The sequence below is a fragment of the Neofelis nebulosa genome, chromosome X, assembly GCF_028018385.1.
Source record: "Neofelis nebulosa isolate mNeoNeb1 chromosome X, mNeoNeb1.pri, whole genome shotgun sequence".
Classification (NCBI taxonomy): domain Eukaryota; kingdom Metazoa; phylum Chordata; class Mammalia; order Carnivora; family Felidae; genus Neofelis; species Neofelis nebulosa.
The window spans coordinates 94,414,539-94,428,042 of record NC_080800.1 but is presented as its reverse complement, the minus strand read 5'-3'; the positions used below and the strand labels follow the sequence as shown (position 1 = coordinate 94,428,042).

The following is a 13,504-nucleotide window of genomic DNA, read 5'->3' as shown; positions in this document are numbered from 1 at the left end:
ACCTCTGTGTATTAGAGTGTCCCAGATCTCAGGCCTTGGTTCTCTTTTCTTTATTTCATCTACTTTACAGTATACCCTAGAGGACTTCAATTGTTCATGTGGCTTTAATACTATCTATATACTGGTGACTGTCAAATATATATCTGTAGCTCTGGTCTTTCCCTGAATTTCCAGAGTCAAATGTCCAACCGCCTATTCATCTTCTCCCCTTGGGTGTTGAGTTAGGCAGCTTAAACTGAACCATCCAAAGCTGAACTCTTGTCCATCATCCCCAGGCCCCATCAACAATGATCCCGTTGCCCATGACAAAAATAGAGGCATCGTCCTCCGATACTCTACACTCAGTCCATCGGTAGATCCCATCAGGGTCCCCACTGCTTTCAGCTTGATCCATGTCACCGTCAGCTCTAACCTGCATTATTGCTCCTACCTCTTCCTTCTGTACAGAGCAGCCTGTGAAAATGTAAGTTACATCACGTCACCATGCTCACGACTGTGCAACTGCCTCCCCATTTCCTAAAATAAGTGGGAAATGCGGTACCATGGACTGCCTATCTTTATGAGATCATGTAACCTTTTCTCTTTTCTGTCCTACTGGGCTTGCTATTTCTAGAACTGCGAAGCTGATTCCCACCTCAGGGCTTTCGATTGTGCTATTCCTTCTGCCTGGAAGATTCTTCTCCTGTGTCTTTACCTGATTCATTTCCTCACTTCATGGAAGTCCTTCATGCCACTTTTTCAGAGAGGCATTCCCTGACCATCCTATTTAAAAGGAGTCCTCACTGGGGCGCCTGGGTGGCTCAGTCGGTTAAGCGTCCGACTTCAGCTCAGGTCATGACCTCACAGTCTGTGAGTTCGAGCCCCGTGTCGGGCTCCGCGCTGACAGCTCGGAGCCTGGAGCCTGCTTCCGATTCTGTGTCTCCCTCTCTCTCTCTGCCCCTCCCCTGCTCACACTCTGTCTCTCTCTCTCAAAAATAAATAAACATTAAAAAAAATAAAAAAATAAAAGGAGTCCTCATTACTCTCTTTCAAATTATCCTGCTTTATTTTTCTTGATAGAAATTATAACGATCTGTTTATCGTCTGTCTCCCACACCAGAAAGTTAGTTCCAAAAGGGCAGGTGTTTTTGTCTTATTCCCTGTTGTATCCCTCATGCCTGGAAGATTGCCTGGCATGTGGTAGGCTTCCAAAACTAATTGGTAAATAATGAATACACAATAGAAATATTTATATGTTTTCGTTAACATTCTTTTCTATAATTAATATCGTATAATATCGTATTTTCATGTATTTACAATTGAAGCCTCATGAACATGAAGGAACATATGGTAGAATAATCTTGAAGTCATATAAAACCTGCTATGATTGTACAATTGTACATTTTGTATTCTGTTTTTACTTAATTCGAGGGGGTGGGGCACCCTCTATTATTTACTTTTGAAATTGTTACGCGAAGTGAGTGTTTTGAGTACACAGTGTTTGCTTGCTGACACGTATTTGGGAGCATCTGGGAACGAGAAGGGTGTTGAACAAAAGAGATTGTTTTCCTAGTTCCAGAGAAGTGGTGCCTTTCAAGATAACTGCATTGCTCTACAGTGTGACTTCACTTGAATAGCATGTAAGGTATATTTCATAATAGCAATTTGTCCAGTTCTAAAAAGTGGATGAAGTGGGGGGGTTTTTTAAAGGGTTGCAAAAGCCTATTGGCGGTTTGTTGGGTGGGATTATGAACTAATAAAGCTCTGATCAGCTCAGATGAGGGACTAATTCTGAAATATGTAAACTGCTTCATGAATTAACACTGTGAACCTGGCAGTTGCCGTTGTAGCTCAAAACCAAATTCACTGGTTTTGAGAGTGCTTTAGGAAACTTGTTAGCTGGATGAACTCAGGACGTCTTATAGGAAACCATCTAAAAAAAGAACGGGGTGGGGGGGATCCCTGGGTGGCTCCGTTGATTAAGTGTCTGACTTTGGCTCAGGTCATGATCTCAAGGTCCGTGGGTTCGAGCCCCGCGTCGGGCTCTGTGCTGACAGCTCAGCCTGGAGCCTGCTTCCGATTCTGCGTCTCCCTCTGTCTCTGCCCCTCCCCCAACTCACGCTCAGTCTCTTTCTCTCTCTCTCTCTCAAAAATAAATAAACATTGAAAAAAATGTAAAAGAAAAATGAGGGAGTAAGATGACTGACCTATGTTTTACAAGATTCATTGAACATATTTCATAAATATCAATATGCAATGTCATGTTATACAGAACCAGTTGTTAAAGTGATATTTGTTGAAGAGAGATCCTACCTCTCCTTCCTTGGTCTACAGTGATTGTTGTCATTCAGCATGTGTCTAACGTTTCTGTGTGTTTCTGTGGGAAATGAATCACACTTGACGAGTGGCAAGAACGATGAATCTGTCTGAAGAACAGATTATTTGCTAGTTATTATCTAAATCAGATTTGACTCACCACTCGTTCCTATGTGACTGTACTGTTACCGAGCCGTGTATTTGTATTGATCTCAGCGTGTTGTCAGGCCTCGGGGTCTGGCGGGTTCCAGAGGTGCTGATTATGATGCTGAGTCATGGCCATATGCCAGAAGCTATGAATAGACCTTTGTACATGTTGGATAGTCTCCTCGACACAAGATTCGTTATTCAGGAAGCTAGTGCTTTTGAGTCACATCCTGAAACCATGGATGGATACACAGCGGATTAACTGATATGAGAGGAAATTGGTCCCTCCACGTTTCCATTTTTCTCTCCTCAAGCTCTACTTTTCTAGAGATGTTGCCATTTTCTTTTTTCTCCCAGCCCTATTCTTACTTCTCTGGCTGTTTCTCTAGACACTTTAAATAATGTGAATGGAAGGTTTCAAGTTTTATAACGCTGATTTTTTTCAGTCTGACGGCAACATAAATAACACAGCCATACTTTTTTGTACGTTTTTTGTTTTTTTTTTTTAAGAAGTCATCTTAGGGACATTGTCAAACTCCATTCATTATTTTCTAATCAATAGGTATTTGTCTCTGTAACGTGGTTGCTGCCTTGACAAACAAAACGACGACCTGCGGTCATTTCATATGCTTTGGAATAATCTTTCTGTATTTCTTTGCCAAGGTAGGAAAGGAACTTTTCTACAAAGCCATATTATGCGAGTGACTACCTTCTCAGCCTTGCCACATTTTTCTGTCCCTTACTTCTTTTCCCTTGCCTTTCAACACAGACCCGTACCAGCCGGTGAGATCTTGTGCCCGTCACATCGCTTCTCTAAGCCCCAGTTTTACTGATTGTAAATATTTAATACCAACCTTATACACCTGCAGGGGTGTTGAAATAATTCAGTACATTCTTTGTAAGCTGTAAAAAGAGAGGCGAATGCCTGAAATTAATTATTGTGAAGACACATATCAGTAAACGCAACTGACGTATGAACAAGGGTGGGGGAAGTTGGAGGTTAATAATAAGTGTCTACTTACCAACGGTGGACGGGTCAATTTTGCTGAATTAGTAGGGGCAAATGTGTAGGGTTGCAACAAGTTATTTTCAAATTTTTGACTAGTAGCCAGGTGCTCAGAAGCATACAGAGCATGCTCAGAGCATACCGTCACATACATTGTCTCATTTAATCTTCAGCCCAAGTCTTCCAGGCTGGCTTCCTCACCTCCACTTTATAGATGGAAACTGAATTATAATTTCCCTCCAAGAACATCAGTGGTCGAGGCAGGGCTGAAACCCAGTTTGATACACCATTGTGCCTTTTAATATAACGAGTTCCTCAGCTATGTATCTATTTGTTTATCCAAAGATCAATTGGTCCTGCCAGCTTTTACATACAATGCTGTGATTCTGACTTTGCTTTAGTTGCTTTTTGCCCCGCCCATAACCTCCCCCATCTTGTGACTTGTAGAATCTGTGTTCTGGCCTGCTGGCTATTTCAGGAGCACCTATCTATTTTTTTTTTTTTTTCCAGTGTGCTTGATTATAAGACAGGAAGGGAAGTATTAGAGATTCTAATTAATGTCTCCAAAGTGGAGAAGAGAAAAAAAAGAAGACCTGTGATAATTGCCTCTGATAACTCATTTCTTGAGAAACCAGATAATTGGTAAGTACCTGGAGTTTCTCCAGTTATGCCAGGATTATCCCAGCCGGCTCCTAGAACAAGGGGAGTATGAAGCACGGCTTTGAAGAGATGGGAAGTGAGGCTGAAAACAGGAAATCGTTTAGGCGTGCCATTCCAAAGGAGATTCTCAGTGGGAAATAGTTTAGGCAGTAATGTGTGAAACTGAGTGGGTAGAAACAGGAAGCTGCCATCCACACTGATCTTAGGAACGGAAAACGCCTAGCATACTGGTTATTATCCAGGGCTTTTGGTACTAGACTGGATTCAGATCCAAGCTTCACCATGTACGGTCTCTGTGACTTGCAGGGAATTGTTTAATTTCTCTGTGCCTCAGCGTCTAGTCTTTAAAATGGGAAAGAAAAGAGTACATCCGTCCAATGCTGACTATGAGTATTATATGATATAACGTATGTAGAATGCTCAGCACAAGGCGGTGCCCGGGATGCTCTGAATGCCGAATAAGTCGTAGCAGGATTGTTGCTCTCATAGATACTGCGACATGTCACTTGCGCCTTGTATCTTCGACAAGGTTTACCTGGAATAGTATGCGGCAGAACAAAGGTGTTCAGTGAAAGCTTGTTGGATTATTACTCTGCCAAAAATGGTGTAATGGTAAAACTGTGTGGTGGGTTGATGGTTTGGGTGGTGAGAGTACATTGACCAAGGTTCAAGGGAGGCTTCCGGTAAGATGGGTAGGTGTAGGACAGCCTCCTTATAAAAAGAAAATTTATTTTCGAGTCAGTGAGAAGGGCTCATGAGAGCTGGTTTTCAGTCCTAGCTCTGCCACCAATAAGGTGTGTGAGTTTGGACAATTCACCTTTCTCCTGTGGTATTTCCTCCTTTTTAAAAAACAACGAGTTGAGACGAGATGCTTGGTTGCTAACTGTGGGCTGGGAGTGGAGAGTATATCAGAAACGATTTTTAAACTTTGTGTGTCTGCATTTTCATCTCCCATCTTCCCTTTGTCTTCAGGTCCCTTCCTCGCTTGTGAAAAATCCTGTCTTTCCTGGTAACCACATAGTATATAAAGTACCTCACTACACAAGCGGCCATCTTGTAACCCAGAAGCCAAGCAAAGAGTTGTCTTCATGTTCATTTGTGTGAGAAAGTCTGAGTGGGACCGTAACTGTAAATGCATTGGGCTGATCTAGGAAGTGCTATTTAATAGCCCGAGTCAAATTTCGGCAGCCTATAAAAAGGGTAGAAGCAAGGGATTTTTTTAAAAAAACGTTTATTTATTTATTTATGTATGTATGTATTTATTTATTTATTTACGGGGGGGGGAGGGGCAAAGAGAGAAGGGACAGAGGATCTGAAGCCAGCTCTGCACTGACAGCAGAGAGCCTGATGCGAGGCTTGAACTCACGAACCATGAGATCGTGAGCCCAAATCGAGAGTCGGACACTTAACTGACTGAGCCACCCAGGCTCCCCCAAACGAGGGATTTTTAACTCTTGCCGTTTGTACTTCACATGACACGGGGCTATGAAATATGTAAGGACAGACTGATTCGGGGGAGAGAACTTTAAGACGTCTCTGGGAGCAGTTTAAGGGAGGGTCTGATCGTCGTAGTCCTTATTGGTAATATGAAAGGATTTCGCTTTGTCAGACCGATTGCTGCCTTGGATGCAAAAGTAACCAGTGTGTTCACCTCGATCCATGAGAGCAGCTCTGTGGAAGGTCTGTTGACCAGACCTACCTACTACGTACAGGTGCTTCAGAGGACAGCAGAGGGTTTGCACGTGGGGAAGGAGGAGTTGAAGAGAGAGGTTTATTGGACCCCAGGAAGAGAAATGCTGTTCTGTTATGCTTTTATGAGACCTAGAAAAAATAGCATGGTGTTGTGATTCAGCCCCGCTAGCTAATTGAAGGAAGACTTAAATGCTGGAGTCCCAGAGGAAAAGCGTTCATGATCGTCAAACTTGTGGGATCCAGCATAAGAGGGGTGGAAATACACTGGATTAGGAATCATAGTTCTGTCCTACTTCAGCCCTGCTACTAACTTGCTCTGTAATCTTGAGCAAGTCTGAGTTTTACTTCCCAATATGTAAACGTGACTGGGCTAATGTCTCCAATATACATGCTGGCTTTAATAGTTCGGTCCCAAGATTCTATGATGTAATAATGGAAACTTACCAACATTAGAACATTACAGATCGGCCAGGTAGGTTGAAGAGGGTGGTACAGGAGAGAGGGTCTCTCCTACTTGGTGAATTTATACCAGAGAAAAAAAAGGTAATCCCGGAATGTTGGAATAGTGATCTTTACTCCTTAACTTCCTGTGAAATTGTTGGTTCCAGGAATATAGACACAAGGACAGGTACAGAGCTGGGAGTAGCGATTTTTCTTTGAAAGGAGAGTGGTTTTTGATCAAGTAGGTATGTGGAGACACGAATCCTTTAAATTCTGATCAATCAATATCCTTCAAGAAAGTAAAGATTGTTAGGTTGTATTCTATGACAGTGAAGTGTTGTTTTAAGAAAGGGGTGAAAAGTGAGATTTGCCTTTTAGAGAGGTCATTCTTGCTGTGCGTGGTATGGAGAATGGTTTGGAGGCAGGAAAGACTGGATGATGAGATCCTGACGATAAGATCCTCATCGAGGAAGGGGCAGTGATAATGGAGAGGCTATATGGGAGAGGGAGGAGTTGAGAAAAATGCCCAGGTTTCTGGTCGGGGCAACTGTGAAGATGTTTCCAGGAAAGAGTAGAGGACAGTGATTTAATATTTATGAAGAAATGGAGCAAAGAGGTATCCGAGTCTTTGGTGTAGTCTCTATGCTTTCTTAGCTGTCAGATAACTTTCAAATACTTTTTAAATCTCAAAAAAGAGTACATGTATCAGTGTATTTTCTTTGTTGCTAGGAGAGAGGATTGCTATGGAGATCGATGATCTCATAATTCCCACTGTGAGCCAGTGACACTCTGGTGGGTCTGGCTCAGTCAGTCTTCAGGCTGAAGGCTGTTTGAAGTCATCTTATCCTGGCTCTAGCATGCCATGTACGGGAAGGTCTCCTTAGGTGGGGTGGGTATGAAGGGATATGGGGGGTTTGGGGTACATTTGTTTCACCTTTTTCATGCTCTTGTAGAAAAACGAGACTGGAATCCTCCCTTTCCAGTTTTTCGGTTCCAAACTTGATTTTTTTTTTTGGTTTCCACGTTCAAAGGGGCAGTTTTTCCAAATCCTGGAAGAAAGCGCACAGGAGTTTCCGAATGCATTTTTAATTACATTGAGTCATTTGGTTGTTTGAAGTAAGACAAAGTTAAAATGTTGTATTTTTCCTTCTCAGAGTGCCTATTTCAAGGTATTGACTCTTGGAGAAATGGCTTTCGTTCACTTGGATGTCCTATGCTTCTATAGCCTACTCATTTGCACAGCATTTAGTTCTGTGTCTTCAAATGCTGAAATAAAAGGTAACGCAACAACGGAGTAGTTTTAAAATTTGGGGTATTAACTGTCTTTTCTTTTTTTTTTTTTTCTTTTAAAAAAAAATTTTTTTTTAATGTTTATTTATTTTTGAGACACAGAGAGACAGAGTACGAACGGGGGAGGGGCAGAGAGAGAGGGAGACACAGAACCGGAAGCAGGCTCCAGGCTCCGAGCCATCGGCCCAGAGCCCGACGCGGGGCTCGAACTCACGGACCGCGAGATCGTGACCCGAGCGGAAGTCGGATGCTCAACCGACTGAGCCACCCAGGCGCCCCTTAACCGTCTTTTCAACCTACCCTGTTAAAATGCGTAATAAGTAGATGGATTGTTACTGGAAATATTTCAGGAAGTCCATACACAAAAGATGTTCCCGCTAGCCAGCCTCACATATGAGGTAACTAATGATAAGGAACACTTTGCAGAGTGAAAGCCAAGCTAAAAGACACTTTCCATACCTTTTTGTATAGTCTTCTAATAAATAAGTTGCTTATGTGACGCCTCATTGCCTGTTACTCAGCTAACTGGAAAACTTTCTTTGCTATCCTTAACTCTTAAGGCAATTAGATACATACGAAAAATATACAGAGATTCAAGTAAGAGTTAAAAATGACCACAGAATTGCTAAATCATGTCTACTGAATTTTTCTTATTGCAGAAGGTAATCAGAACAATGTATTTCACAAAGATTTCTACCCGTAAGAGTTGAAGCAGTGGGATTGTCATTTCAACCTCAGTAGAAGACCTCCTTTATTGGTACACGGGCGTCCCAATATCGAAGTATAATTTGTGCCACAGTTTTTTTTTTGTGGGTTCTTCACCTCAATAAGTATTAAGAAATCCAGCATTAAAATAAATGGGCCGAAATGAATTTATTAGCAGAAAGGCAACATGAGGGTGGTACTATTGTTTGTTTGCTTTTTATCTTTTAAATTAAAAAAAAAACAGGGGCGCCTGGGTGGCGCAGTCGGTTAAGCGTCCGACTTCAGCCAGGTCACGATCTCGCGGTCCGTGAGTTCGAGCCCTGCGTCGGGCTCTGGGCCGATGGCTCGGAGCCTGGAGCCTGTTTCCGATTCTGTGTCTCCCTCTCTCTCTGCCCCTCCCCCGTTCATGCTCTGTCTCTCTCTGTCCCAAAAATAAATAAAAAACGTTGAAAAAAAAATTTAAAAAAAACATTTTTTTTTACATTTATTCATGTTTGAGAGACAGAGAGAGACAGAGCGTGAGTGGGGGAGGAGCAGAGAGAGAGGGAGACACCGAATCCGAAAAAGTCTCCGGGCTCCGAGATGTCAGCACAGAGCCCGATGCGGGACCCGAACTCACGGACGGTGAGATCATGACCTGAGCCGAAGTCTGACGCTCAACGGACTGAGCCACCCAGGCGCCCCTTAAAATTTTTTTTAATGTTTATTTATTTTTGAGAGAGAGAGAGAGAGAGAGAGAGAGAGCGTGAGCGGGGGAGGGGGCGACAGAGAGAGGGAAACGCAGAATCCAGGCGCCCCTGTTTGTTTGCTTTTTAAGTCACCAGATGGCCTGGGTGGCTCAGTCAGTTAAGCGTCAGGCTTCGGCTCAGGTCATGATCTGACGGTTCGTGAGTTCGAGCCCCATGTCTGGCTCTGTGCTGACAGCTTGGAACTTGGAACCTGGAGCCTGCTTCGGATTCTGTCTCCCTCTCTCTCTGCCCCTTCCCCACCGGCGCTCTGTCTCTGTCTCTCAAAAATGAATAAACGCTAAAAAGCTTTTTTTTTTAAATCACTAGATGGAGGAGCTATTGCCTTGCACTGTTCCTTACCTCCCCCACCCCCAAATAAAACGGGCTTTTTCCTAATGCCACTCTGCTCAGCTGCCTGACAGTTTTTCTTAAGTCCGTCCAGAGAATGGCCCTGGTTGGCCATACTCTAGGAATAGCTCTGAACTTTAGTTAGGGAGAGGGTTCAGTTAACCAGAATTGAACAACAAGATCTGCTTGTTAATAATTCTTCAGGCATTTAGCCATAGTAGTCATATTTTACATTTTCTATCCCTTTTGCCAGGATGTTATATGTATATAATAAACACAGAATTAATACTGATTGGCTCTTGCTATTAGGTTTACATAATCAAGTGCTCCCATCCTAGGGCAAATTCTGGTCTACATAACCACAGAGATAACTCCATGTGGAATTTCTTGTATCTCTGAAAACTTAGTACCGCGCTAGGCAAAGTCATGTTTGCATATAGCAGTAATCTAGACTTTTTAACAGCTTTATCGATATGATTTACATAACATAAAACCCAGCCTTTTAAAGAGTACTGTTCAGGGGCGCCTGGGTGGCTCAGTCGGTTGAGCATCCGACTTCCGCTCGGGTCGTGAACTCGCTGCTTCATGAGTTCGAGCCCCGCGTCGGGCTCTGCACTGACAGCTCAGAGCCTGGAGCCTGCTTCTGATTCTGTGTCTCCCTCTCTCTCTGTCTCTCCCCCGCTCATGCTCTGTCTCTCTCTGTCTCAAAAATAAAGATAAACATTAAAAAAAAATTTTTAAAGTGTACCGTTCAGCGGTCTGCAGCATATCCACAGAGTTGTGTAACAGCCCCAACTCCTCAGTTCCAGAATATTTCTATTTCTCCAAAAAAAAAAAAAAAAATCAAATCTTTAATCAGCAGTCATCTGTTATTCTTCCCTTCCTCCAGCCCCTGGCAACCACGAATTGACTTTTGTCTCAATGGATTTGCCTATTCTGGGTATTTCATGTAAATTGGTCTCATGTGATCTTTTGTGACTGGCGTCTTTCATTTAGCTTAATGTTTCTGAGGTTCTTGCATGCTGTAGCTTGTATCACTACCTCACTCTTCCTTACGGCTGATGATATTCCATTGTATCGATGTACTACAGTTTAGTTCTCCATTCACCAGCTGATGGACATAGGGAAGTAATCTAGACTTAGCAATTGTTGCCGTAAGAGACAGGACAAAAAAGTAAAAATGTTTTATGGATTTTCTTTCAGTTAATCCTCCTCAGGATTTTGAGATAGTAGACCCAGGATACTTAGGTTATCTCTGTTTGCAATGGCAACCTCCACTGTCTCTGGATAAGTTTGAGGAATGCACAATAGAATATGAATTAAAATACCGAAACATCGATAGTGAAGACTGGAAGGTAAGTAAAGCACACACTTGCGATATCTTGCAATAGCAGCGCGATTATTAGGAGCTTTCTTGTGATTTTTAATGTCCCTGTCCATTCTAATTCCTGTGTATCCGTAGCTATTATTAGGAAATAAGAAGGTGCCGTGCCCGCTGCTATCTCCTGAGTCCTGCCACATCTATTTGCATCCTCCCCGGTATTAAGACTACCATTAGAAGCCCGGGGGAAACAAAATACGTGGTCCCACCCATGGAATATGGACTTGAATAATACACATTTTATTGTATTTTCCAGTTACTTATATGCTTCTATATGGGTCTTACGTATGCTACTGGACTGTGAGCTTTCTCTTTGTAAAAATTAAGCCTCATTTATCTTTGTACTGGCCCCATAGAACACAGCACAGTCCTTTGCATATATTATAGTAAGTGTTCAGTGAACATTTATTGACTTATTAACTACATAGTCAAGCATGCTCAAAGAGTTTTGTTTTGCGAAGCATACCGTTACCTTCCTAATTCAGCTAGGCAGTTTCAAGAGACCATTCAAATCAAACATTTATGGAGGATCCTTTTGTACCACGCACTTGGCTACGTATCGGGAACACAAGGATAAATGACATGATTGCAGTCCAGTTGCCTCCCAGATTTCACTGTATATGATTCCCGAAGTGTTCATGTGATATTTGAAATGTGATAAGTCATCTGTCATGTAATATGCTTATGGTATCTGAAAATTCTCTTGATTTCAACTTCATCATAGGTCAGGTTCCTGCCATAGAGTCTCTTTTTCAGAATTTTTGGGGGTTATTTTGAATAATATATTAAGATTCAAATGATCTCACCGCATGATATAATATGCACAAATGAGCTCTGCCAGGATTGTATCTAGGGCTTTGTATCAGATAATCATGAGGAATTTCTTAGACACTCAGAACCCCCCCCCCCAACGTGACTTCTTAGCTGTAATAATGTGGCTCACGATGCTGTCTCTGCTTATAAGCTTGACTTTGTCTCATCTTCTTATCAAACAGACCATCATTACCAAGAATCTACATTACAACGACGGGTTTGATCTTAACAAAGGCGTTGAAGCAAAGATACACACGCTTCTGCCCCCGCACTGCACAAATGGATCAGAAGTTCAAAGTTTATGGTCAGAAGCTACTTACTGGAAATCACCACAAGGTTAAAACAAAGCTCTCCTTTCATATTGAATACTGCCAGAACAATCCATATGGGAACTAGGGCCCCTTAACTCTTATATATCAGACTCTATGTAGAAGTGAATGTGTGGCAACAAATAGAATTCTTTTTAGGAGTGGGTGACTGGCCTTTTTGAATCCTTTAAATCAGCAAACCCATCTTGTTAGGTTAATATAGTTCCCCGTTTGGGAGTCATATTAGTAAATATGCATGTGAGTGTTTACTCAACTGCTCAGAGCATCATAGAAATATTCATTTAGTACTTTTGCATATGCTTACGCTAGTATCATTAAATGAGCCCTCAAAGGGTTTTGATTTTGCCTGCCCCACTTACAATGAAGTGATTTCTAACAACTTCCTTTTGGTATAGTTCTGATTATGTTGACTGCTAAATGAAAAGGAGGGGTCAAAAGAAATGAATTAAAATTGCATAGTGACTTCCCAAATGAGTCATCACGGTGCCTTTCAAGCATTGACAGTTCATTCATTCCTTAGGAAGTCAGGAAACCAAGATTCAGGAAATGGATTGTGTGTATTACAACTGGCAATATTTACTCTGCTCCTGGAAACCTGGTATGGGTGTCCATTTTCATATCAGTTATCAATTGTTTTACTGGTAAGTATTTTTATAATAAGAATCCCATATTAAGAAAATATCTATAAAAACGAATCTGGGGCGCCTGGGTGGCGCAGTCGGTTGAGCGTCCGACTTCAGCCAGGTCACGATCTCGCGGTCCGTGGGTTCGAGCCCCGCGTCGGGCTCTGGGCCGATGGCTCGGAGCCTGGAGCCTGTTTCCGATTCTGTGTCTCCCTCTCTCTCTGCCCCTCCCCCATTCATGCTCTGTCTCTCTCTCTCTGTCCCAAAGATAAATAAAAAAACGTTGAAAAACAAAAAATTAAAAAACAAAAAAATAAACAAAAAAACCGAATCTGCTGTATGAGTAGTATTTTCATTAAATGAAATACAGTATTCTTCAGAGTTGCATTTACGATGAAGGTTGTTTACAACTATTTGGAGTTTTCGACGGGAAGAAGTAGGTTTAGGCTGTAGCTACTGGAAAGGCACTCTCTGGGTGATAGAAAGATTCCAACGTTGTTCCTGTGCCGGATTAAATTTTGTGTTCTTCAGATACATACGATTATAGCCTCAAAACTTTCGGCATATTCTATACTCGCGCCTTTTAAAAAGCAGGCACCTGTTACAACTGGATCCTTTTTCTGACTTCTCTTTTTTAATGACCACTGAGGCTTGGAAACTTACAGCCATCTTGAATCTCCCATCTCCACCATTGCTTCATTGTTTCACGGTAACATTGAACCCTGCGTTCTGACACTCCTTTTTAAGGTCGCACATCTCTTCCTGTCCTATTCGTTCTGCATGCTGTAGCCAGATTTATCTTCCTATCTTCCTATTTTCATATGCCACTCTTTTGCTCCAAAACTTCGAGTGGCTACTCATTACCTCCCGGATAAAAATCTAAGGTGGCGTTCAAATTTCTGCCTCTCTGTATCACTGCTTTTCCAACATGACCTTTTCCTGTCACCAGTGTGAATGTTCCACCCCATTTAGACTCATCTCTACATTTTTTTTTTCTCACCCGTGTTATGATCTTTTATGCCTCTGTGTGCATTGCTATCTGGAAT

General features: G+C 42.2%; 1 protein-coding gene across 7 annotated transcripts in view; it reads left to right on the top strand.

Annotated features, from left to right (window-relative positions):
* IL13RA2 (interleukin 13 receptor subunit alpha 2) overlaps positions 1-13,504 on the top strand; it is a 47,730-nt gene that overhangs the window by 22,213 nt on the left and 12,013 nt on the right. For 2 of the 7 annotated variants that reach the window (XM_058713187.1, XM_058713181.1), the window contains exons 2-6: positions 3,959-4,090; positions 7,396-7,519; positions 10,516-10,667; positions 11,689-11,842; positions 12,356-12,476. In XM_058713187.1, the coding sequence (XP_058569170.1) occupies positions 7,429-7,519; positions 10,516-10,667; positions 11,689-11,842; positions 12,356-12,476 (518 nt within the window). In that variant the 5' untranslated portion in view covers positions 3,959-4,090; positions 7,396-7,428. Of the gene's footprint in view, positions 1-1,600; positions 1,620-3,958; positions 4,091-6,275; positions 6,344-7,039; positions 7,106-7,395; positions 7,520-10,515; positions 10,668-11,688; positions 11,843-12,355; positions 12,477-13,504 lie in introns of those variants that run through there. The other 5 variants (XM_058713186.1, XM_058713182.1, XM_058713185.1 and 2 more) reach the window with 4 other exon arrangements.